The sequence below is a fragment of the Calliopsis andreniformis genome, chromosome 2 (genome assembly GCF_051401765.1).
Source record: "Calliopsis andreniformis isolate RMS-2024a chromosome 2, iyCalAndr_principal, whole genome shotgun sequence".
In the NCBI taxonomy this organism is placed as follows: Eukaryota; Metazoa; Arthropoda; class Insecta; order Hymenoptera; family Andrenidae; genus Calliopsis; species Calliopsis andreniformis.
The window spans coordinates 2,428,819-2,452,540 of record NC_135063.1 but is presented as its reverse complement, the minus strand read 5'-3'; the positions used below and the strand labels follow the sequence as shown (position 1 = coordinate 2,452,540).

General features: G+C 34.1%; 4 protein-coding genes across 7 annotated transcripts; 2 read left to right on the top strand and 2 right to left on the bottom strand.

Moving 5' to 3' along the window:
• Positions 1 to 6: 6 nt before the first annotated feature.
• Positions 7 to 4,070, bottom strand: LOC143188231 (N-acetylneuraminate (7)9-O-acetyltransferase). 2 transcript variants are annotated; one of them, XM_076392376.1, is made up of 12 exons: positions 3,736 to 4,070; positions 3,166 to 3,306; positions 2,958 to 3,050; positions 2,633 to 2,891; positions 2,307 to 2,564; positions 1,996 to 2,231; positions 1,712 to 1,933; positions 1,321 to 1,642; positions 1,009 to 1,248; positions 643 to 933; positions 362 to 580; positions 8 to 288 (listed from the first exon to the last, which is right to left on the bottom strand). In XM_076392376.1, the coding sequence occupies exons 3-12, from the start codon at positions 2,978 to 2,980 to the stop codon at positions 163 to 165; spliced, it is 2,196 nt and encodes a 731-aa protein (XP_076248491.1). In that variant the 5' UTR covers positions 2,981 to 3,050; positions 3,166 to 3,306; positions 3,736 to 4,070; the 3' UTR covers positions 8 to 162. The 2 variants fall into 2 exon arrangements, with proteins under 2 accessions (XP_076248490.1, XP_076248491.1); XM_076392375.1 differs by lacking the exon at positions 3,736 to 4,070 and having other exon boundaries at positions 7 to 288; positions 2,958 to 3,054; positions 3,166 to 3,698.
• Positions 4,071 to 4,793: 723 nt separating this feature from the next.
• Positions 4,794 to 7,271, top strand: LOC143188235 (ubiquitin-conjugating enzyme E2 W). The gene is made up of 4 exons (XM_076392380.1): positions 4,794 to 5,163; positions 5,949 to 6,299; positions 6,364 to 6,439; positions 6,517 to 7,271. Exons 1-4 carry the CDS (start codon positions 5,119 to 5,121, stop codon positions 6,528 to 6,530), a joined length of 486 nt encoding a protein of 161 aa, XP_076248495.1. The 5' UTR covers positions 4,794 to 5,118; the 3' UTR covers positions 6,531 to 7,271.
• Positions 7,272 to 8,679: 1,408 nt separating this feature from the next.
• On the top strand, positions 8,680 to 11,887 carry LOC143188230 (G patch domain-containing protein 1). Its single transcript, XM_076392373.1, has 4 exons — positions 8,680 to 8,815; positions 8,897 to 9,275; positions 9,354 to 9,575; positions 9,658 to 11,887. The coding sequence occupies exons 1-4, from the start codon at positions 8,752 to 8,754 to the stop codon at positions 11,885 to 11,887; spliced, it is 2,895 nt and encodes a 964-aa protein (XP_076248488.1). The 5' UTR covers positions 8,680 to 8,751.
• Positions 11,888 to 11,931: 44 nt separating this feature from the next.
• LOC143188229 (uncharacterized) lies at positions 11,932 to 22,634 on the bottom strand. Of its 3 annotated transcripts, none has more exons than XM_076392370.1 (30): positions 22,131 to 22,634; positions 21,215 to 21,390; positions 20,586 to 20,684; positions 20,428 to 20,514; positions 20,190 to 20,332; positions 19,239 to 19,327; positions 19,055 to 19,138; positions 18,813 to 18,978; positions 18,501 to 18,726; positions 16,998 to 17,151; positions 16,807 to 16,936; positions 16,521 to 16,742; positions 16,279 to 16,452; positions 16,045 to 16,205; positions 15,684 to 15,966; positions 15,495 to 15,624; positions 15,295 to 15,409; positions 15,092 to 15,214; positions 14,663 to 15,013; positions 14,425 to 14,595; positions 14,199 to 14,354; positions 14,018 to 14,125; positions 13,669 to 13,944; positions 13,545 to 13,599; positions 13,330 to 13,471; positions 13,144 to 13,252; positions 12,963 to 13,072; positions 12,667 to 12,811; positions 12,508 to 12,605; positions 11,932 to 12,299 (listed from the first exon to the last, which is right to left on the bottom strand). In XM_076392370.1, the coding sequence occupies exons 3-30, from the start codon at positions 20,681 to 20,683 to the stop codon at positions 12,227 to 12,229; spliced, it is 4,179 nt and encodes a 1,392-aa protein (XP_076248485.1). In that variant the 5' UTR covers position 20,684; positions 21,215 to 21,390; positions 22,131 to 22,634; the 3' UTR covers positions 11,932 to 12,226. The 3 variants fall into 3 exon arrangements, with proteins under 3 accessions (XP_076248485.1, XP_076248487.1, XP_076248486.1); XM_076392372.1 differs by having other exon boundaries at positions 15,495 to 15,609; XM_076392371.1 differs by lacking the exon at positions 21,215 to 21,390.
• Positions 22,635 to 23,722: the final 1,088 nt, after the last annotated feature.

Genomic DNA, 23,722 nt, shown 5'->3' with positions numbered 1-23,722 from the left:
TTTTTTTTAATGCTTTATTTTCCCTTCAAAAAAATTAAACAATAAAAGTTTATTATGTCTTTGATTCATGAAAGTCTTATGAAAGAATATTACAAATCACGTGCCTTCTATACGAAATATTTACATGTGTATGTAAAATGTGTCTTTATATAAATACTTCTTTTAAAACATTCCATCGTGAATACCTATAGGTACAAGAATTGCAATAAATAATAACAAATTACGAGCCACCAACCTCCAGTCGTTTGGTACTGCATATGGTGCCAGAACTTGAGTCAATCTATGTATCTAGTAAAATAAAACAAATTATGTTACAGTAACCTGAAGCGAATTTGAAATGAAAAGTAAATCAAGTACATACTTCATGGCTTGCGCATATAAAGATGAACGATGTGACTAAAAGATTTAATACTGGAAATCTAGGCAATAACACTAACACGCCATGCGAGTCTGCTGCTAACCAAATGTGGCCTTGCGCGACTAGAGTTTCTAAACTAATTCGGCCTAAACCAGCCAAGAGAGCTGAATGTTTACCACGTAATGCTAATGACGCATTTCTAAGTGCTATATATCCTATAATCTGTAATAGAAAGTTAATTAATTTCAATGTCAAAGCATACATTGAAACTCACAAATCATTACCGGTATGAAAGCCACATATGAATGAATTTCTTCACATTCGGATGCTGAATGACACAATATAGTAAATGTAGTATAAGCTGTTAACGAAATTAACGCCAATACAGAAGATAGCGCAGTTCCTGGAATGTGGTCTATCCTCTGTAGAGCTACGAAAGCTGCTCCAAAAGTAACTCCCCATGCCACGCTGTATCTGTCCACTCTCCAACGTGACCACCATTCACGTATATCATCGTCAGTTGTAACAAATAATGCTTTCCAAGGTCTTGTTACAAACACTTTCTCAAAAAATACCTAACGTATGAAAAAGTATTGTATATTTGTATCATAGTATGAACTGTGTATATTTTACAAATTGTGAATCAATACCTCTGACATATACAATATAGTGATCATTGATACAAGGCCTAAGAGCTTTAAAACGAGATAAAGCAAAGCTCTTGGGCCATATTCAGTTAAACTACCGGAATATATTCTGGGAGGAAGCCATGCTAGAAAGTAGATGACTAAAAACCAGAACGAGACCAATGGAACAAAATGATAAAATTGATATGGTCTATTCATACAAAGGCATAAGGAAACTGTTAGGAAGTTCAGTCGGAACATTACCTGCAAAGTACAAATATTCATGAATACATTACACAATTGTAACTTATATTTTAGTATTTTGTTAATACATACTCTAGCAAATCTCACTAAAGATACATCACCAGTTTGCCAAAAGTAACAAAAGTGCCCATATCCAGAAAGGAATAAATAAGCTGAATTAATTAATCTTAAGTACATGTAGATAGGTAAGACATTCTTAGCTCCAGTAACGTGATATATTAATACCACAGCCTGCATCAATCCTCTCCATTCGTCTGTTTGCTCTCGATTCAATGTTCTTGGTCCTCTTTCTCTATCTTCAGTAAAAAATAAACCAAGAGCCAATATATATCCAAGTGGTAACCAAAAACTGAACTCACTATAGTATTTATTCTCTTTCATAAAGAAATTTGTCCTAAATACAATATAAAATGATCATGGGACTATTTAAGAAAGGAAATGAAATATAGTAATTTAAATATACCTGTCGCATAAATAAAAATACGCTAAAATGATTGATAAAAGAGCCAATGATGTCATTAAGGTATAAAAATCTTGTACTTCGGGCTGTTCGTTTTGTGCAACTTCGGTGATATTCGCTTCCTCAGTATCTTCTACTTCAGCAGTGGTAACCCGTAAATAAGATATCTCAGATCGGTAATGACAAAATTTTCTGTACAGCCACATTCCACCACCAATTACTATACTGTAATGAACTATCATTTACTTTTTACTTGAAGTACAAAATAACAATAAATGTTTAATTACCATAGAGCAAGACCAGATAAACTTAATAACTGCAACGTTGTTGCTGGTTCTGGATAACTGCAGCAACTGCCATCATCAAAGTTCATATGATCATTGCAATAAGTGTTTAATAATATTTGGACTTTGTGCCTTAAAGATAAGGGACTAGCTAAGTATCCATCTGGACTCTGTTCCAGGACTCCTGTACCAACAAGTTTACTGCTTTCCCATACCTGAGCTTCACTATGAGACAGTATCTGCACATTATCAATATATAAGTAAGTTTGTTTCTTCTAACATGGTCTTTCAAGTCTACATTACACAAACCTTACCTTTACTGCTGCTTTATTACACAAATTGATTTGCCTATTATCTATGCCTACTAATTGAGCTGGTAATCTTTCCTTCAATACAGGATCTTGCAGTACCCATAAAAATCGTGTATTTTTCTTGGTTAAGAAATCCACTGGTTGCACCAGTCTCACTAATTCCATACTATACTCAGAATATAGTTGAGTATCACTATTATTGTTTGCAAGAATTGTCATTGCTGCATTGCCTGCAATAATCAAGCTAGGTGCATCAGTTTTCTAAAAAATTAAGCAGTAATTAATACCCACATTGTTTTTATTCAAATTACTACAAGTGTTTCAATTACCATCCAGCCTCTAAGATCTTCAATCATAAAATTATCCAATCTAGGTCTCCACAAAAATTGTACATTTAATCTGAGTTGAGCATCATTAAAGTTTAAATCAGAGTTCTGTGGTAAATCTGTTAAATCTGTTGCCTTCCCATCAACTATAAACTGTGATATGAAAGACTTATATAGCTGTCTAATTCTAGCATCTCCAATGAATACAAAATGATTATGGTGGCCCATGAAAGCTAGATATCTCAAGCATCTGCGACTGTCTCTGCGTATAAGATTGTGTATTAAACATAGTGTTCTCTCACTGAAGATATAATTAAAGAATTCTTACGTTTGTGTATAAGAGTGCATCATACAACCGTATGGTTGCCATTCTTTGTCTCCTTTATATCTTCCTTGTGTTAATAACCACTTACAAGAGTCGCTACCTAAAAATATTGATTTAACTAAACCACATAATAAACTTATAATAAATTGTAAAGATAATATTGTTCACAAAGAGGAGGTCACATAATATATACATATTTTATTTTTATTACCATAAACAAGATGCATTAATCCATGATATAGAATAAAACAAAGGACAAGTGCAGTAGCCAATTTTTTTGCACTTGCTACTGTAATTAAGCTAATGAAATGTTCTGCTGAAGTCATGAATAACTTCTTCAGTTATATTTATACTGAAAGCAGAAATTGATTGTTCAATAAACAAATTAATTTCAAATTTAAATATATGCTAAGTAATAATGTGAATATAATCATTTAGACTTTAAACTATTACTCAAGATATTGTTACATTGTAAATAAACGTATAACTAGTACAAGCGTTGCAATCCTACTACAATCTATGTAACTTATGCATATTTATTTTGTGTAATTTCACCATTGCCGGTCATTTCAATAACGCGGGTTGTGCACAATAATTAACGGGAAATAGCATCTGCAATGCAATCGATTACGATTGGTTATTTTATAATTCTTACACATTGATTTATATAAGTTAGCAGTTGTCAAAAACTATAACAGTCACGGTTTAAATTATAATTGTTACAATTTATCAAGGGATAATACTTTATCCTCTCCAATCTTCAACTTATTTACGTACTTACAAATCTTTAAGATTAAAGCTGAGTAGCAGAAAATACATATAGATTAAGGAATGTGCGTAAGTCTGTTCAGTTAAATTCAGTAAATAGAAATAAATTCAGTTCTTTTTCTAACACAATCGTTTATTTTGATAAGGTTATTTAATCTGATCGATAAGTGCATATTTCCTGTTTGTTTAAGTTTCATCGATAATCGAAATTATCGGGTTATCGCTCAGATATGCTCAATTAATGTATTATACAGGGTGTTCACATTATCATTAGAAAAAGAAGAAATTAAAATTTTTTTATGCCATTACTTCCCTCGCCCCATCACAACACTACTCGCTATAAGTTCATCACCATTTTTATCACCTCTACTTTCATTCTTAAATTACTGTCACTTTCATTCAATCACCTCTATGAGCTTGTTGTTTCTTAAAATATCGCTCATTTGCTGAGATAACAATATAACTCAAAAAATTAACGCCTGTAAATTATTCATATAAAAAGAAAAAATAAGAAATATACCTATCACATTTTTTTGGAAACTTGTGGTTTTTATGTCATTCTTCTTGCATAAATGACCGATATTTTTTTTAATATGATTGTGAATTTTGTCATAAAGTTTATTATAAATTCCTGCTATAATTAGGAATAACAATACTACAAGCATGTATTAACATTATTGTTGAATCGTTCAAACAAAAGTTATCAATATAACTTCAATTTTGCAACAGGTGGATCCTCATTAAGATGGTTTGAAAATTTTTCATTGGAGATTGGCCTTTGGTAACAACACTAAATGCAAATTCAAAATTGAGCGCTAACGATTTAAAATTTCTTCTTTTTCTAACATCTTTACGATATTCTAAACATCCGAAAGTTACCAACCACCTATTTCAGCAGTTTTGTCTGTGTTCATCTTATGAATCGTTAAGTAGGTTCCGTGCCAAATTAATTTTAGTGAAATTTTCGAATATATTGAATACTTTTGCTAAATACGCGACGTTCGAAATAGCTCTTCAAATAATGCGCTCTTTGAGTACAGAATCGTTGCTAAATTGCGAAGTAAAATTCATCATTTACGGATATCATATGTTGTCAAATGTCCTAAATAAGAGTAATTGTGGCAATGAAGGGGTGACTATCGTGGATTGTATACTCGCCCCATTACGTGGGCTCGGCTGTCAAGTTTGACTGATTTACGTAGTCCCCACTACGGTAACGCTTTGCTACTGTTGTGTGCGGCTCTTTTTTCACGTAGATGGTGTAGCGCGAGATTTTTAGGGGAGAGAAAAAAAAATGCAAAACGCTATCGTCGTGGTGGTTTTACATTCGTGAACGTAAAAACAAAGTAAACAAGTAGTCTATGTAAATTGTAACGAACAGTGGTTATGTTTTTCAATGGAGAGCAACATAACGACAATGGCGGCAATGTCCCCATCGAAGGTAAGTGGATATCCAAGACTTTTTAACGCGTCTTAATCTTCGTCTTATCTTTGTGTCACGATTCAATACGGTGTCGCGTGAGAACGACTGAATGTCCAACCTGTTCCACAGGACCAGCGAAATGTCGTGTCCTCCTATCGACACAAAAATCCTTTCGCGTGTTACGCGTCAAAATTTGGATGACGTTTTACGTCAAGACACACTACCCCCTTGCTCGTGCGAAATGCATTTAGTGTATCTTCGATATCATCCCACCATTTTAATCGATCGAAAGAATTTCAATCAAGTCTGAAATTTTCATTTATCGTTTTGTGTAAATTTACTATCATTTAAAGTGTTTTGTGTGTAAGTCGTTATTTCGTGGTCAGATGTGTTGTCTATTTATACTGCTTTTTACTTCTGCTATCGATTAGCGATCTTATAATCGTGATTGTCTCTTATGTAAATGTGTGATATACATGGATTCATGATTTTAACTTAGTTAACACTTTAATTGTAGTTTGAGTTCTATTTAAAACTATTCTTGTGAATATAGCATCAATGACATTATAATATTATTGACAGTTAGGTTTATTTGATGTGTAGGAAATTGAGATATCAAAGAGTGCTTGAATGTAGAATGTTTTGTACTGAAATTGAATTAGATAAATGCAGTAAGTTTTCTTATTTTTTATTTGTTAGATAATTATGGGCATTTATTTTTTTTTTTATGAACTATAAGACACTTGAACTGCATATATTTTTATTAGCATCTAATGATACTTTATTTTTAAATATTATTGTAGCGGAGGTTGCAGAAGGAATTGATGTCTTTAATACGTGAGCCACCACCAGGTGTACGTGTGGATGGAGATCTAGCTGGACAAAATTTAACACAATGGATCGTTCACATGGAAGGTGCAAAGGGCACCTTATATGAAGGAGAACGATTTCAACTGCAGTTTAAATTTAGTTCTAAATATCCATTTGATTCGCCAGAAGTAACTTTCATAGGTGGAAATATACCTGTACATCCACATGTTTATAGTAATGGTCATATTTGCCTATCTATATTGACCGATGACTGGTCTCCAGCTCTGAGCGTGCAAAGTGTTTGTTTAAGTATTATATCAATGTTAAGCAGTTGTAAAGAAAAGGTAAAAAATTGTTTTTTTTTTATATTTTGGGGGTAAACAATCAAAATTGTTGTTTTCATTGTAGAAGAGGCCACCAGATAATTCATTTTATGTGACAACTTGTAATAAGAATCCAAAGTTGACAAAGTGGTGGTATCATGGTAAGTATTTTTTATGTACTGTGTAAAATATAAGATTTCAATAATGAAAGATTTCTTTATTTTTTATTTTTAAACAGATGATAGTGTGTAACAGCAACTGCTAGAATTGTTAACACCTTATCAATGTGCAGTTATTGCTGGACCAAATGGAATGACATTTTTTCGTGTCTTAAGATGATTAATATTTCAAAAGTGAAATCGCTGAAGTAACTTTATCATGTATTAAACAAATTAGATGCATAAGTTAGAGAAAAAGCGAAGGCTGCATAATACTTATTACTATTAAAAACAAAGAAGCAATGTAAAATGCGTGAGTTATCCAATTATAAATTATTGTAACGTTATCGAGAATGGTATATATTATCCCACAGTTTAACAGAAAAATGCATAGATTACGAAACACAAACGCAGAAGGAGGAGGTGCACGTAAGATACTAATATATGATAAAAAGAGTTTTTGTTTATCTACGTAGGAAATACGTTGTAAAATGATATCAGATTAATATATTGCAGTAATGAATATTGATAGTATAACACCAAAAATATGTTATCTCACTTGTTACCCCACTTATTTAGTATTAATTTCTTACTGTGTTATTTTAAATGAAAGATAAGTGAGTATTCTGAATGAATCTAATGATGTGCAATTAAGTATAAATACAAATATACATATTCTGAATGTATAATTCCTCATAGTTCCGATCACATTCATTGTTTTATGGTAATAAAATGCGTCCTGTAAATGTTTGAACGGCTACACAATATTGTTAGAATTATTGACCTGTATTATTGATTAATAAAATCCATCCTTTTCTAGTACTATCTGAAGAAAGGTATTTTTATTATAGTCTTGTCTCTAATTTTTCATTTCAAAATCTAGATGTGATAGAATGAATAAAATTGAACACTGAAATTGTTCGAGAAATGGTTTTTACTTATTTCTAGCAACTTTTATTAACAATAGTGTAGCATCAAATGATTTAGAGAAATCGTAAAAACACCACAAAATTAAAGCCGTGATATGTGGACTCGTGTCTCTGAATTCAGCTTAAATAAATGCATATAATTGATTAAAAGTATGTATTAATATGTTGTCTATAACGTCACTAGCGATGATATTCTTCCGCTACCATTCATTTGAAATGGTATGGTAGAAAACGTATTAATACATAAATCGCCAACAAAAAGTGTTTACTATTCTCTTTTCTTTATTAGCGCCTTAAAAGCGCCCTCTATAATTAAAATATGACATTCAAACTAGCGGTAAAATACTCTATCACTTAACAACTAATTAATAATGACATCAATGTACAAAATAGAAAATAAATTATTTAGTTTATTATATACTCACATTTCTGCGTGGCCTGATTTACATAACCCATGTAGAGCCTGACCCGAAAGTAAACAAATGAATGCAGATTAGCTGGAACGAAATGATGAAAGTAACACGGACTACAAAATTTCAAAATATCAGTTATTTTTTCTTACAGATTTCTTCATACATACATAAAATGACATTTTAAGAACAAGTCTTGTGAAACAATTAGCGAAATTATAGAGTTTTGAACGAAATGATGCAGATAGTTCAGCAGTTTGTGCAGGAGATTAAACACGTTTTTTTGGAACTGCGTTTTTCAATACGATGTCTTTAATAATTTGAATTACGTTCGATTATTCGATTTCAAATTTTATATGCAGCTCCATCATAAGATTCCTGCAAAAGTGGCGACAAATGCTTTCTTTCATATAATTCTTTGTTTTTTAGATATAAAGATAAGTGATAAGCGATGGTCGGCGGGTCTCCATTTGTAGCACTCTCCTTGTAGTGAGATTTGGACAATCGATATTATTTGGTGTACTAATTGTATCACGAAATAAGACATAACACAATAAACTGTGATTATTGTTTATCACATAACAACGTTAAATTTTCAGTGAAGCCGTGAGATGTTTGATTTTTAATAAGACACCCTGTGTATAAGTTTTCTTATTGGTCTAGTGATTTACCAATATTCACTCCATTAATTCTTTATATTGAAGAAAGGCAAGTAAGAAGAGAAAATCAATAAAGGACATTACGTATTTTGAAAATGTTTTATTTAATTAGTGCCTTGTTACAGCTTACATAGTTTTAAGAGTAGACACAGTATTATTTCAATGTAATTTTAAGAAGTACTTATTATTATGGTGCATACATGTGTATCTCATAACCTCAAACGAAACGTTTTTGACAGTTGGATATATTAGCAAGAAGTGTTTCATGTCTTAAATTAATTTTAATTTATCGCATAAGCAAGGTATATTATTGAAAAATGAGTGATTCTGAGGATGATAATTATGTTTCCTATGGAATTCCTCTCGATCCTATAGATGAAGGTAAGCAAAATAATTAAGATGAAATTCAAATATCAGATACTACTATAGAGTTGGTCTTGTTTTCACATAAAATTGTTGCAGAGAATTTACCCCGGAAAAAACCTGTGACAATTGAAGATCAATATGCATATGATGCACAAGGAAGGCGTAGATTCCATGGAGCATTTACGGGTGGTTTTTCTGCTGGATATTTTAATACTGTTGGCACTAGGGATGGATGGAGGCCTCAACAATTTAAGTCTTCCAGAAGCAGTAAAGCAGAAAGTGTCACTCAACGTCCAGAAGATTTTATGGATGAGGAGGATACAAGTCAATTTGGAATTGCTCCAACGGGTATTCGTGCCACTAGTGATTATAGTGATCATGGTCAAAGAGGAATGAAACGTGAGAGAATCAATCGTCAAAGTAATGATCCCATTCCTGGTACTCCAGTATTAAAGGAACTTCTGAAACCTGTAAAGTAGGTGATCATATAGCTTAAGGCTAAGTTAAACTTGTATATTTTAAATTATTGATCAATATTTAATATGATACTTAGAGATACTCTTGGAATTATGCTATTGAAAAAGATGGGATGGAGACCAGGACAGGGAGTAGGATCTAGACTTACAAAGAAGGAGAAAGCAAAAATAAGAAGAAATGAAAAGATAAGAGAAGCACAGCAAACATCTAAGAAAGTGATTTCTGGAAGTAGCTCAGAAGATTCAGAAGACGATTATGGGGATATTACTTTTGCTCCAGATGACTACGAGCCTTTTGTGTAAGTTTATAACATAATTGCTTTATGTGAGAAAAATAATTATAATTACAAAGATAATAATTACAATTCTTTTCCTCCATAGATGTAACCCAAAAGACAATTACTTCGGCATAGGATATAGCGGTTTAGACAGGAGAACTGTATTGTCTGGTCATGTAAATTTATTTGATGCGCCTGCATTTAGTATTCAAGATAAAAACAAGAAACTGTCGATACATGGACAAGCGTTTGGAGTCGGTGCATTTGAAGCCGATGATGAAGATATATACGCAAGAGAAGACATGTCGCGTTATGATTTTGCATTAGGCCCAGAACGTAAAACAAAGTCAAGATGGTCCGACGATAACAATTCGAAAAATTTGAACAATACATGTTTAGAAGGTTTTGCGCCGGCGAAAAACAAGCTACAACAAAGAAAGTCGTTTCCACCTCCGGAATTGCCTAAAGATTTTGTACCAGTACATGCAGTTAGAAAAAGTCGATTTTATCCACCAATCGAAAATGTTCCTCGTGCAATAGAAAATGGAAAACGTAAAGATCTTACAGCTGCAGATAGAGCTAGGATTTTGGAAGATACACCTACTATTAAACAAGTATCAGACACGCATCCCAATTCAGTACCATCAGTTGCTTCCAATATCATTTCGAAAACATTAAATTTACATGGTAGACAGCAGACTGAGGAGAGGAAAATGCTAGAAAGTCAACGAGCTAAAGTTGCTACGTCTTGGATGGAAAAATTGAATACTCGAAGTTTCGTTAAAGGAGGTATTGTTGGATTAAGTAAAGAATCTGAAGGGAATTTGAAAAAGTTAGAAGAATTTAAAGATTCTTCTGCGTCTGACGAACCTCAAATAAGTGAAAGCATTAATAGATTTGGAGAAGATAATTCTACGAACAAAAACACAGAAAAACCATTTATAGCTAATCCTGATAAACAGCGGCGTTTCGAACAATACTTAAATTTTGTAAAAAAGGACGACAAAAATAAGCTCGAAAGTATACAACCATTATCAATGACGGAGTGGGACAGAGAACAAGAGCGAATTGAGTTTGAACAAGCAGCTAGATTGTTTGAGCAGTCAACGAATGATTATGTTACAAGTAAATTTACACACGGTTCTGATACTACAGGTTTCGATACTGCTCTTGCAAAGTACAACCAAGAAGACGAGATGAAACAGGCTGCAAAGATGAAGATGTTTGGGAAGCTAACTAGGGAGCGCATAGAATGGAAGCCTGCAAGTATAGTTTGTAAAAGATTTAACATTCCTGAACCAAAAGGTGGATGTGCTCAACCGGAGTTGCAAAAAAAGGCAACAAAGTTTTCTATCTTTGACTCTATGGATTGGAGTAATTCTACAAAGTTTCTAAAAGCAACTGACACAGTACTTAAAGAAACTGTCGAAATTACTGTCCAGTTGAAAGAAAAAGGTATTGCTAGTAATGTGAATGAAGAAGTAAAATCAAATGATAATATATCTTTAAACGATCAAATATTGGAGCCTGTAACAGAAAAAATGAGAAATTTTGAAGCTTCTTATGAAAAAGTTTTTGGAAAAGAAGTCCAAGAATCATCTTCCAGGAGTACTGAGACCAAAGAAAGTGTTGAAAGTAAGAATAGTTCAAGTACAACATCTGAGATTATAGACAGGACAGAGAAAGGTCAAGAAAACGATAATGCATTAAAAACAATGACAAAGAGTAAATCAGAAGAAAAGAAAGATCTCTTTAAAGCGATTTTCTTAAGTAGTAGTGAAGAATCAGAATCCGAACCAGAACCAGAAGAAAACATAGATAGTGAGACAGTGAAGTCGGTTCTATTTGGTAAAGCTGCCAGTGAATTAAATACAACCAGAAACACTTCTCCACCGAGGGGAATTTTTGCCAAGGTTGATTTAGATAATTTGATCACAAGTTCGACGAGCAGTGCACAAACAACCGAGAATGTAAATAAAGAAAAAGAAGCAATTATAACAGTCAAGTTAGAACCAGAAGGTGAAGGCAATGATGATAGTCCAAATCCTGCTGATCCATCATTACTGCCTGATATGTATGGACCAGCTCTCCCTTCAAGATTACTGAAAACTGACAATTCTTCTACACCAGAGGAATCTAGTTCACAAGTCTTGAAGCCTGTATTTAGAAGTGTTGTAGTACCAAAATCCAAGGTAGAATCTCAGATCTCTGGTGTATGGGTGGAGCGTGGAAAAGTGAAAAAATCGAAAAAAGAAAAGAAAAAACATAAACACAAAGAACATAAAAGTTCGAAACACAAGCGAAAATCGAAGAAAGACAAACGCGACTCGTGATTTAAAAAATTAAAATTGTACTGAAAGAATAGCGATAATGAAAATACATGTATTGTTTATTTATTGTACGTTCTCTTCTGTTTGCAGCATCATATGGTGCAACGTTTACAATTAATTAAATATTTTAAAATGCTCGTGCAAATTTGTAATTACAATATCAGTTTAAAAGCACATCCGATATGTACAGGAATATATATCTTTTTGTATACGCTCTAATACGTGTCATTGAGCAATCTCTTTTTTTTATTGTAGAGCTGTTTGTTGCTGTTATACACTTAAAGAATATTATATTTGGTAATGCTAGTTCGGAGCATTGAATGAACAAAAATTGCTATGAAATTACTTGTCAGATATTGTAGAGTTTCTTGAGGGTGGCCTGCTGTGATTCGTTGAGTTAATCTTCTTCTCTACACTAAAATTTAAAACAAGAATTACTTTTCACATTCTGTGTCACGCGAAAGTCTTAATCTCGTGTAATTAAGATTTTTGTTTCACTGGTAAGCAATTTTATTGGACTCAAAGATATTAGCACAATTGTATAATTATCCGTTTGTTGCAAATATAAAAATTTTTATTTATATTTTAACGACTCTGATATTTTAATTGAACTGAGAACGTACCTGCCACTTCTGGAGCTTCTTTTAAACATGTCCGTTAATTTCTTTTTCAGATTTTTCTTTTCAGTCTTCTCATTGATACTTGTCTCAGATCCTGACGTCTATGATAGAAAGATTGACATTAAAATTGGAATCGATATCCTAAACAACTATTTACTATACCTGAAGAGAAAGGTCCATGGAAACATTTGGATCGTCTACACTAGCTGATTTAGTTAATTTAGTCGCAATTTTCCTCATTATCCCTTTACTATGTTTCTTCTCTCGTTCTAATACCTCGCTTTTTGTAGAACCAGTGGAAAAACGACTGAGTAAACACAATAATAATGTGTTAGTGACTTTTATCTTATTTAAAATTATAATGTCATAAATTTGGAGGAAATTTTAGAAGAAGAGATTTGTATCATATTTGATTTTGTGCTTTTAATAGAAATTGAGATGATTATTATTTGAATTACCTATCCACGCTAGAATCTCGCTGCAAACTAAGTGTTCGTGCATCTATCTCTGAACCTTCTAATGATTGCAAACTGGACATGTTGCTGTCTGTTCCCCAAATACGTTGTGACTGGAACATTAAAAACATTAGAAGTAATTTATTTAATATCTATTACTCCAGTAGCTTTGCATTATACGTACGTCTTCGTTTCGTGCTGTCTGTTCTAAAGACAAACTCTTCCTCTTCAAACGTGGTTTCGAGCGAGATGTGGTTATACCTTTCCCTGGGTCACTCTCCACAGATGTCGATCTGTAATATAGGGTAAGTTTAGTATCAACATTTATGGGAAGAATGTATGAACATATATTTTAATAAAGAACAAGTACCTTTTTCCTAGTTTCTTCAGTCGCGTCACGTTAGCTTCATCAGCTACTTTTTTTGACTCTTTCAGTTCTCTTGCCACGTCCATAAGTTTTTTAATAGTATATTCTAGTTTTTCTGTCCTCTCAACCAATTGTGTATTTGATCCTAAACATTAATGTAAATGATCGCGATACAGTAATATAATTTAAATGAAGATATTTAATAATATTGATTATACCTCTTATATCACCCTTTGAGTCCAACATGGGTGATGATTCCCTCGACTTTGGTCCCTACAAAAACCGGATTAGTTTATTAGACTTGTCTACTTAATGAACAAAGTTCCTCCTAATTTGATGTACCTTTAATCGCCTAGGCGGTGTTGGTGTGTAACTATTTGCATTTCCATTTTGTGCTATTCCATTTAATTCAGGGAATAATTTCATCAGGTCATTGACTTGTTGTAACAGCACATTAATATTTCGTAACTCAGTTTGCTCCTGTTTGGACTTCTTCATGATTACATCTTTCAGTTCTTCCCGCTCTTTTTCATGTCGTTCCTTTTCTCGTCTCATTTTTTCATTGCTAGTCCTTAACTTCGCGTGGGCATCCCTCAATTCAAGTAAATCACATTGTAACTACAAACAAATTAATTATTTTAAAACGTTTACTGCTATAAAGATTAAAAATTCTAATTGTATGTCTATATACCTCCAACAATTTTTTCCTACTTTCTTCCTTCTCCTCATCGTACACTTTTTTCAGCTGGTCCTGTCGCCTCTTGTTCTCCAAACGCTCTTTTGAACGTTCTCTCTCAATCTATAAAAGAGTTCAGTCGTTCAAGCTTCGTACTTTTTTATTTTAGTAGCAATAACTTCAATTTAATATATACTTCGAATAAAGTTTGTCGCAAATCCCTTGCCAATGTAGCTGTTTCTTGTAGCAGCCTCTGGTGTTCTTCTCTTTCTTTTTGCCAGGCTAATTCCATACGAACTTTTAGTCCTGGGATCTTTGTCCTGCCACTGTTGAGCACTCTTTCCTCCTCAAGCTATAAATTTAAAGATAGACGTATTAATAATAATTAACTTAATTTGACAAACGTTCATGAATCGCAGTACCTCATTGATGCGTGACTGAAGTTCGGATACTTTGACATGACTGGCTGATTTCTCAGATACTAATTCAGCCTTCAGTCTGGATGCCTCTAATCTTGCTTCAGACAGATCATCCTCCAAGCTGTGGATCTGTCTTTCAAGAATTATTTTGCTGGTACCAGACGTTTCCTCCTCCTGTATCAAAAGGAATATATTTTTCCACTGACTTTCTTATGTAGATGCGAAGTGCAAGAGGACAAACCTCGTCAGACTTTCCAGAAGAGGCATTTGATTGTGTTCTACCCCTAGTAGACTTGAGATCTGCGATAGTTTTCTGCGCACCTTCGAGCATGTGCTTATACGTGTCCCGTTCGCGTTTGTATCTGGATAATTGATTCTGAATGGTTTGAATCTCGTCATTGATAGCTGTGATTCTGTGCTCATATCGCATCTTGCACTGCGCCAGGTCCGTTTTCTTCGTCTTTTCCATGTTATCCAGAGCATTCTTTAATTTCCGAATCTCTGACTCCAGAGCTGTTGTATCTGGTGTCAAAGCTTGATGGATCTTCGACACCGCTTCATAATCCTTCAGCTTATCCGAAAGATCATCGTTCTATATAACATACATGAAAGAAGTTATTCTATTTCTTTCATATAAATTCAATTTTAATTGTGACGTTAAACTACTTACCGCTTTCCTTAAGTCTTCTAACCGTGTTACTAAAGTATTATTTTCTTTCTTCAAGTTACTAATATCGTTATTTAAATCTGTTATTAAGGCTTTGTTTGGCAATTCACTCTCCCGTATTCGATTCTAAAATATACACATTGCATTATTTGTGTCTCCAAAGTATATAAGTGATAAATTATAAGGTATATCATAATTGTGCTCACTTCTAAGGTAGTTTTCTCCGACTTCCACTCGCTTTCTTTCAGTTTGATGGTTTGTCGCATTGCTTCCAACTCTTTGCGAATACCCATTAATTCGGCATTTTGTTCCCTTAGTTTACTGTAAATAATATGGACTTATCATTGTAGGAGTGAAAAAAAGTACTATTTTTAGCATGAAATTATTTTTTAGTACTACTATTCACCTATTTAAAGATTCATTATCCATTTCGAACTGTCTTTTCTGATTTTCCAGCTCGCGATATTTATCATTTAAATTGTTATATTCTTGTTGACCTTTCTTCAGGTCGTTTTCCAAGGCTGTAATATAAGACGCTGTTACCTTGTATAGACTTCTCTGATATATTTTTTACTACCACAGTAAAGCTACTTACTCAAAATTTTGTCATTGAACGTCTGTCTCATCTCATTCATTCGTTTTGTATTTAAACCAGTCTTTTCCAACGAATTGATTTTCTTTTTCAACGTAGCTACCTCGGATTCCTTTGACTGTTTCTCTTCAGTGATTTGTGACAATAGTTTCTCATTTTCTTTCTTCAACTCTGAAATTTCTGTGGTTAATTCATTTATCTTTGCAGAGGTTGAGGATTTCGTGTTCTCCAACTCTTTCTTCAGGCGTTTCACCTCTGCATCTAATTTTGTTTTTGTTTGTTCAGTCTACAAGTTAAAATAAATTAGGAGTAATATAGGAGAAGAGGAAAAACGATTTGGCTTCTAATTATGCAAAATAAATACGCTTGTCATTGACTGTGTCATCTTCGACTCCCGCTCTGAAAACGCTGACAATTCATCCTGCAGCTTCTTGTATTTATCCCGTTCCTGTGACAGTTCTTTTTTCAATTCGCTTATTGCCTTCTCCATTTTCGCGCTTTCCTTCTCCGATGACTTTGCTGTTTCTGAAATTAAAGAAACATTAAAACTTCAGCTATTTTTAATCAGAAATTGTACTTTTATAGCATGTATTATTACCTAAATCTTTCTTCAACTGGACAACTTCGTTATACACTTTAAGTTTTTCAGCGGACAGGGATAAAAGCTTCGATTTTAATTTTTCTTTTTCTTCCAACAGACCCGTCTTTTCATTGTCCCACGCTTTTCTTTCTGTTTCTCTCATAGTCACCGCTTCATCCAGTCTCTTTTTCACTGAAACGTTTCAAAAAAGATATAGCAATTGAATTGGTAAATATAAATCTCAAAAAAATTATTCATACTATTTTGTAGATCTGTATTTTTATCATCTGTCCTTGCGTTTTGTTGTGGTTTTTTCTTCTCTTTTTCATCTGATAGTTCTTTAGACACAGCCTCCAATTTCTCTTTAAGCTGTTCATGTTCCTTCAAAAGTTTATCGTATTTCGCGTGGTCCTTGACCTTTACATCCTGAATATCAATGTCTTTGCCGTCGGATATGTTTGTGAAAAGGGTCATCATGTCCCCTGAATAGTTGCAGAATATTGTAATGTATTGAAATGCTTTTGTTGAATGCTTAAAAGTACAAACCTATCTCTTTCTCCATCTCATCTACCATTTTTTTCAGTTGTACTTTGGTGGTGAATTCAGTTGCCTTCTTCTGAGGCCTGCTTTGGAATTCATTTTTAATCTTCTTCAATGTTTCGTCGACTTTTTTCACCTAAAAACGGGTGTATTTATCGACAAACGATCAACTGTTTAATAACATTTTAATAACTTACCTCTTCATATTTTTTCTCAAGACTTGTCTTTTCAGACTCCAACTCCTCCACCTTTCGCTCGACCTTCCTCAGCTTGAACGATAAAATTCGACAATTTTTATTCGACTGTTCCAAACTTTTTCGCAGACGGACATACTCGTCCGCTTGCTCGTCCCTTAAGAATACGAAATATATTTATGTATTACGTATTTATTTACATCTTTCTCTATAATAAAGTATATTAGAACTGGATAACAATTGAGTTGTCAATAAGAAGCATTAAACAATTTCATAAACAGTGTTTCTTCAACAACATAAATTTGATATCCTTCAATCTATGCATTTTGATGTATGTGCCTATTCGAAAGTTATCCAATTCTATGGGGAAAGATTTCATTAAAATGAAAACGCAACAGGCTTTATTATAGTTACCTTTTCGTTAATATCTCATGTATACATTCAATTAAATGGAAGCTGAAACGTCACTCGGAAGAGGAGTGCCTGTTCGCGATGGAGAAGCGCAAGGGAGGGGTTGCAAAAAATCAAAAGGGTTCGACGACAGTACAACGTTCCACATACTGCTCTCTCTGTATAAAATAATCTTTCTGTTCTAAATCTGTAATTCAGTCCTGACTAGAAATCTTCCTTGGTTGCGAAACAGAACTCTTGTCACCTCCAACTCGACTTCGTTAAAAATAAAATCTCGAAACGCATTAAGGGCCAAAGTAACGAAACCCCCACGTTTGATCCATGTTTCGAAAAGCAGTGCTGTTGTGTTGATATCGCACGCGTCTTCTGTCCAAATCGCCGTCCTGCAACAATTCAGATAGCTCATTTTGCTAAACATTTTTTGAACACGGTGTTCACTGTGATCGTTTTTTCACGGACTTAAATAGTTCTTTTTTGTCTAAATTCAATCGATTATCCCGTAAAAAAATTCGATTTGGATATCTGATCGTTTGATTCTTTTATCTTTTTCTGTGAATCGCAGTAAGTGGAAATCCACTGTTTTCGAACCCCTTCAAAACATCTTTTCTTTTCTTCACTATCTGAATGATAATGTACATTGTCTGACGGCATCATGTACATTACGCTAAATCATTAGCATCCATTAATAAAAACACATATAGGTTATTAATTCAAAAAAGAGAGACAACAAATTACACGAGCGAGTCGTAGTTCGCCATTCAAACAGTTAATGATTTTGAATTCAGACAAATCGGTTAGTAGAGTGCGTTAACTTTCTTTTCACAATGTTTTACTCCAAGGGATAATTGATTACAGTGAAGATGATGAAATCAATTGAAATGGGTCAACACAGTGTATAAAATCGAATTTTTTTGGTTCGAGTTTAAAACTTTCACGAATTTAATCTGTCTGTAAGATATTGATGGTATCTATTAAATAATACAAAATAATGTAAACTAAAGAAGCCAAGGTCGACATGCGTGAGTGATCAAAAATGGTTTTAACTCCTACACGTAAAGAATGTATAATCACAAATGAGGAGAAACGTGGAATTACCTGAAGGTGTCCTGCAATTCGTATATTTCTTCTTCCAATTGTCGTATCTCTTTTTTCATGTCTTCATTCTCGTCCATTAGCGTTTCACACAAATTTTCTGCTGCTTTTAATTTGGATCGAAGTTCATCCTTTTCTCTATCCCTCTCACCCCTGAAGGATTTCAAATTCACTTCTTTCTCGAGTTCCCTTATCTTTGTTAGTAAACTCGTTTTTTCTTGCGTGAGCGCTAATTCGATTAAAACAATTTTCTTTAGCTTTTACCATCATCTGGTAATTATTTTTCATTTAATAGTTTCTTTTTTAAAACTATACCTTCATTTTTTTTCTGAAGTTTCTGCACTTCATTTGGCGAAGATTTACTTGATATGGTCTCCATAGTTGACAATCGTCTCATCAAAATTTCGCTCTTTTCCTTTTCTGCTTTCTCACATCGCGCTTGCAATTCGCCCACTTGCGCTCTCAACCTTTCCACCTCGCTCTGCTCATGGAAAACGTTAACATTATTCAAGAATTCGAGAAACTAATTGTTAAATATGAAAGTCTGGTAGTGTTACTTTCTGTATCTTTTCGTCTTTTTCCATGTAACCATCTCCATCTTGCATAGAATTCTTTGAAGGAATAGAACGCGATTTCTTCACCTAAAGATCAAGTAGAAAGAAAGTCAATAGATAAAGTTAATTCAATAAGTAGAATTTGAAATTATAGCCACTCATTATAATACAGTAAACAGGTAGATACCTGAATAATGAATTCAACATCGTTTCCTGAAGTGCTGTCATTGCTATTGCCTATTACTTCCTTAATTTGCAATTTTGTTGGTCTTCTGGCTGTGGAAATATTATAATGTACTTGATATCAAATAAGGAGTAGATATGTAAGGTTGCCCAAAAATATAACGTGGTAACAACAAACATGTTCATTTTATTGTTTGATTAACACATTGATTGCCACGCCGAAATCACATATTTTGCTCAGGACGCCACGCAAGTATTTTTATTATTCTAAACATATAAAAACAAAATAATAATAAATGTAGTTATATGAGACAACATTCTTACTCATGAGGCGTTTATCCTGTTGGTGGTCACGGGTGACCACCGTGGTGCCTTGGTGCACTCGATGACACTTGATAACTATTTTGGAATATTTATTTATGTTATGGCTATTTACGACGCTTGTGCGATGTGGTATATATTTATCCAAAGAAGATTACTGCATGAAATGCAGAAGAAGGAAGGGCTAGTATATCTGATGCGAAAATTTTGCAAAATTTAAAAGTTTTGGAACAAAGATTGCTAAAAATCGAACCAAAAAGGTTACCATATACTGTCTAGATTGTATTGACCAGCTGCGCCTATATTTGAAATACTTTAATACAATACATCGGTAAACAGAAGATTTGATAAAAATTAATCTTTCATTTTTGATCTTCTAATAAAAATGTTTAATTGTCGAATAGCGCACATTTTATTTCAAAGTATTCTCTAATTAGCGATAATGTTCAAAACTTATTAACTGTCAATGTTCATTCAATTTTTACAATTATAAACATTTGAAGTACTCTGGTTACCGATGACCACCGTAGCGTTACAGGAGAAACAGTTTGCGGTCACATGTGACGGTCAACGTGTTAATTTTACAACCACGCTGTATTTCTAGTCCAACTATATGTATATTATTCTTAATTACCTTCTTCTTCTTTATCGATAGCAGAAAGGTCCATAAGGGACGTCCATCCAGCTGCTGCTGATGACGAATCTGTGCTACTTTTGAAATCATCTTTTGCCAAATTTGTCGCGGACGACCAAATTCGTTTTCCGTTCTCAGAAGAACTAATTGAATAAAATTTCAATCAACGAGATGTCAATATTAATATTGTTGTATCATGATAGATTTCACGAATCTTCAGGAATAATCGATAACTCACCGACTTGATTGATCGAAGGAAAGACTAGGTGTCGACGATGTAATATCCCTCAAGTTGTCTTTCTTGCCCCCATGTTCCTTATAGTCCCTAAAATTTTATTTTTAATGATAATTCATATCAGTTGCTTCAGTTGCTTAATAACAGCAAGAAAAATATACCTGAAGCATCGTTTGCATCGTGTTGGCCACCGTACTTGAGGGTGGAAACCAAGGGGACAGAGGGAATCTCCTTTCTTCGACGAATACATGTGGTGCATTCTAAATAAACAAACGAAATAACTAGTTGATCGCACAAAGGCATTGAATTGCAAATATTACATTTTCACGAGTCACATTTAAAGTCGCCTTTGAGTAACATATGGATTAAATTGAGACATCGAAACCATGTCAGTTCACAAGGATAATTATGTTGCAAAAACAAACAATTACATCGAGGAAGAAATCACGGAAGCTCGGATGTTATTTATGCACAGGTCATTGATCATGACGGTACTCGAGCAACGAGAATCGTTATAGCTGGAATAAAAGCAAGTGGATGTTTAACTTGTGAAAGCATCTCTGGAAAGACAGTAGAAGTTTAAAATAAATATTATCGTGGGTATAACGAAACGAAGTGGTGGGAGTAGCATTTCGGTGACCTTGAACAGTCAACTTGCGTTTGCACCAACAGTGATCAAAACGATAAATACATAAATTATTAGATAGAACAAGGTACGAATATTCGATTGTTACAGAGATGATGAGATCACAACGAAAATATACGAAATGAGTCCTGAAAATGTTCGTACCACCATATACGGTACACGGGAAATTTAACGGGCTGGAAACCGAAAATTTTTGAGATTTTCGATTCCGTGCATATCTCGCAAGAGTGTCACATAGAGTGTCAATATGTCGCCGGTCTCTTCTCAATTCTAAAGCTAAAATACTAAAACTTTAGGAACCCGAGTGCAGCAGGATCTACCTAAAAACGAAATCTTGAATTAATAAAGGAGCATGTTTCATAATCGTTATAGATAGGTCAGTTTGGCTTTCTGTTGAACGCTAAATACTTGGCAAGGCACAAATGAAATGATTTTGTCGTTTAAACGATCCAATCTTGATCATGTTTGTTTCTTAAGAAAACTCAACAACGATCTGTCAAAATTTCATTTTATGTTAATAACTACTCGACAAATTTGCAAATAACCCGCGCTTTTAACGATGACTCTCCATTTCGCGACTCATTTAAATTTTAGTGCATGTGGAATGATTAAAATTTTGTAAGATTGGTAATAAATAAATTACTGCAAATGCTACGAAAATATCAATTCTCATCTTCTTAAGATTTGCCTTCTGTCTTTTTGATCCTTCGTAATCGGCGCATCAATTTAAGGCAGATTATTAGCCAATAAAATGCATTGTCGCGTTAAGATAGCTCAACCCACGCATCCATCGGCGCAGTCTTCCAAAAATAAGAAGCGTAATAGTTCTCCTTTCCAATTCAGCGTTAAAGCTTACAGTCGCACTTCTATTTTCCCCGCAATCTGCGATTTCGAAGCGCTGAATCAATCGAGTCGATCCGCGCTCGGTACAATCCCCCCCTTCTTTAAAAAGATAAAAACTGGACGCGTGTGAGGGAAATCATACGGCCGCGGAATCGTATTCAACGATTTCGGACCGTTCGAAACTTACGCAATTCCGTATCGACTGTCTTACACTTACTTGATCGATGTTAACCCAAATGCAGCAGGCGGTCACGATTAAATTTATCTCGAACGTCGTTAAGAACGGTCACATGCGATGTTCGCATCTTCCATTTCGGAAAAACAAGCGAAACTCTTTGATTTCATATTAGACACGATTAGGCACGGTAGTTGATGAGCGATCGACAAACGATAGCCGATCACGGGGCTTCCTCGTTTAGAGCGTTTATCGATAAGAAGTCACAGTAGCCCGCGAGCCGTTTGCATCTTTTCACGGCTTCACCCTGCACACTTTGCTTCCCTTTTTCTCTCTCTCTTTCCCTCCTTCTCTACCTCTTTTTATTTTTTTTCTTTTCTTTTTCTTTCGTCGGCGCTTCCCGTTGCCCGCGACGATCGCAACGTCGGCAGACGTCACTAATAGCACTGACACGATGCTGCTATTACAGGGGTTAGAGCGTTACTCGAACTCGGGCCCGTACATACGTGTAGTAATTTGGAGACTTGCCAAGGTGTATATTTATCACTAGCTATAAATATAGTACGCCTCCTTGCGAGTATTTCGCGTACGCGTAGGTATACACGAGGCCGAGGGTATCCTAGAAAATCTGACTGACGGTAGGCAGACCAGGTGCAAGAGGCTGGCATTTCTTTGATTAATTATCACCGAATCCGGTTTCAACTATATTTTATCATTACGTGTTGAGTCTCTTCTTTTCTTGGTGTGTAAAAAGTTGGTTGGGGTAGGATCTCTAGTCATAATTTCGGGACTTGATGGCAGTGAACTTATATAGTATATGGCACTCGATTCTGAGACAAATTAATGTATTATCGAGTTTAACTTGTCAAAACTATACTTAGAAGAAAGTGAAACAGTACTTTTGAGAAACTTGGAATAGTCATTTTATTTGTTGAGGCAGGGAGGAAAATTTACGTGGACGTGTTTGAAACGCTCTGGAGCATAGATTTTGACCGAAGAAATGTTTTTAGTTTGTTATTCCGTTTGGTTTCAGAATTTTAGTATTGAATTTAACATTTTAATGTAAATATTTTTATATTTGAAAGTTCTGAAGCTTTAAAAGTGTCTAAACATCGTTGGATTTGATTCTCAGTAGTATATTCAACGATATAGGCAGACAGAAATATCGTCTGGGAACGAAGGTGTTTTCTTTCAGTCGATTGATTTGGATTACTTATTGTAGGATGATAATTGGAATTACGGTGAGAAGGCGATGGCATGTTTTGATACATTCCAGCGAAATTATCGGTTCATTCTATCTCATACTTTCGAAAAAACATGCGTTATCATTCATGTAATTGATATAGAGGGTGTCCCAATAAAAATTAGCATCTTGATTATGTTAGAAACTATGAGAGTAACAGAAAAATGTTTCAAACAAAACTTATTAGGTACTAAAGGAGTTATCGCGTGAATATATTGACTTTTTTGTAAATGAAGTCGCTTAAAAGATATAAAGGTCATTCCCGTTTTTTTAAATGGCATACTATTCTTTTCTTCTTATCATCTAATAGCAGCTTTCAAGACGAATATAAATACCTATAACACAAAGTGAATCAAGGTCATGCAAAATTGTGTTATAGGTATTTGTATTC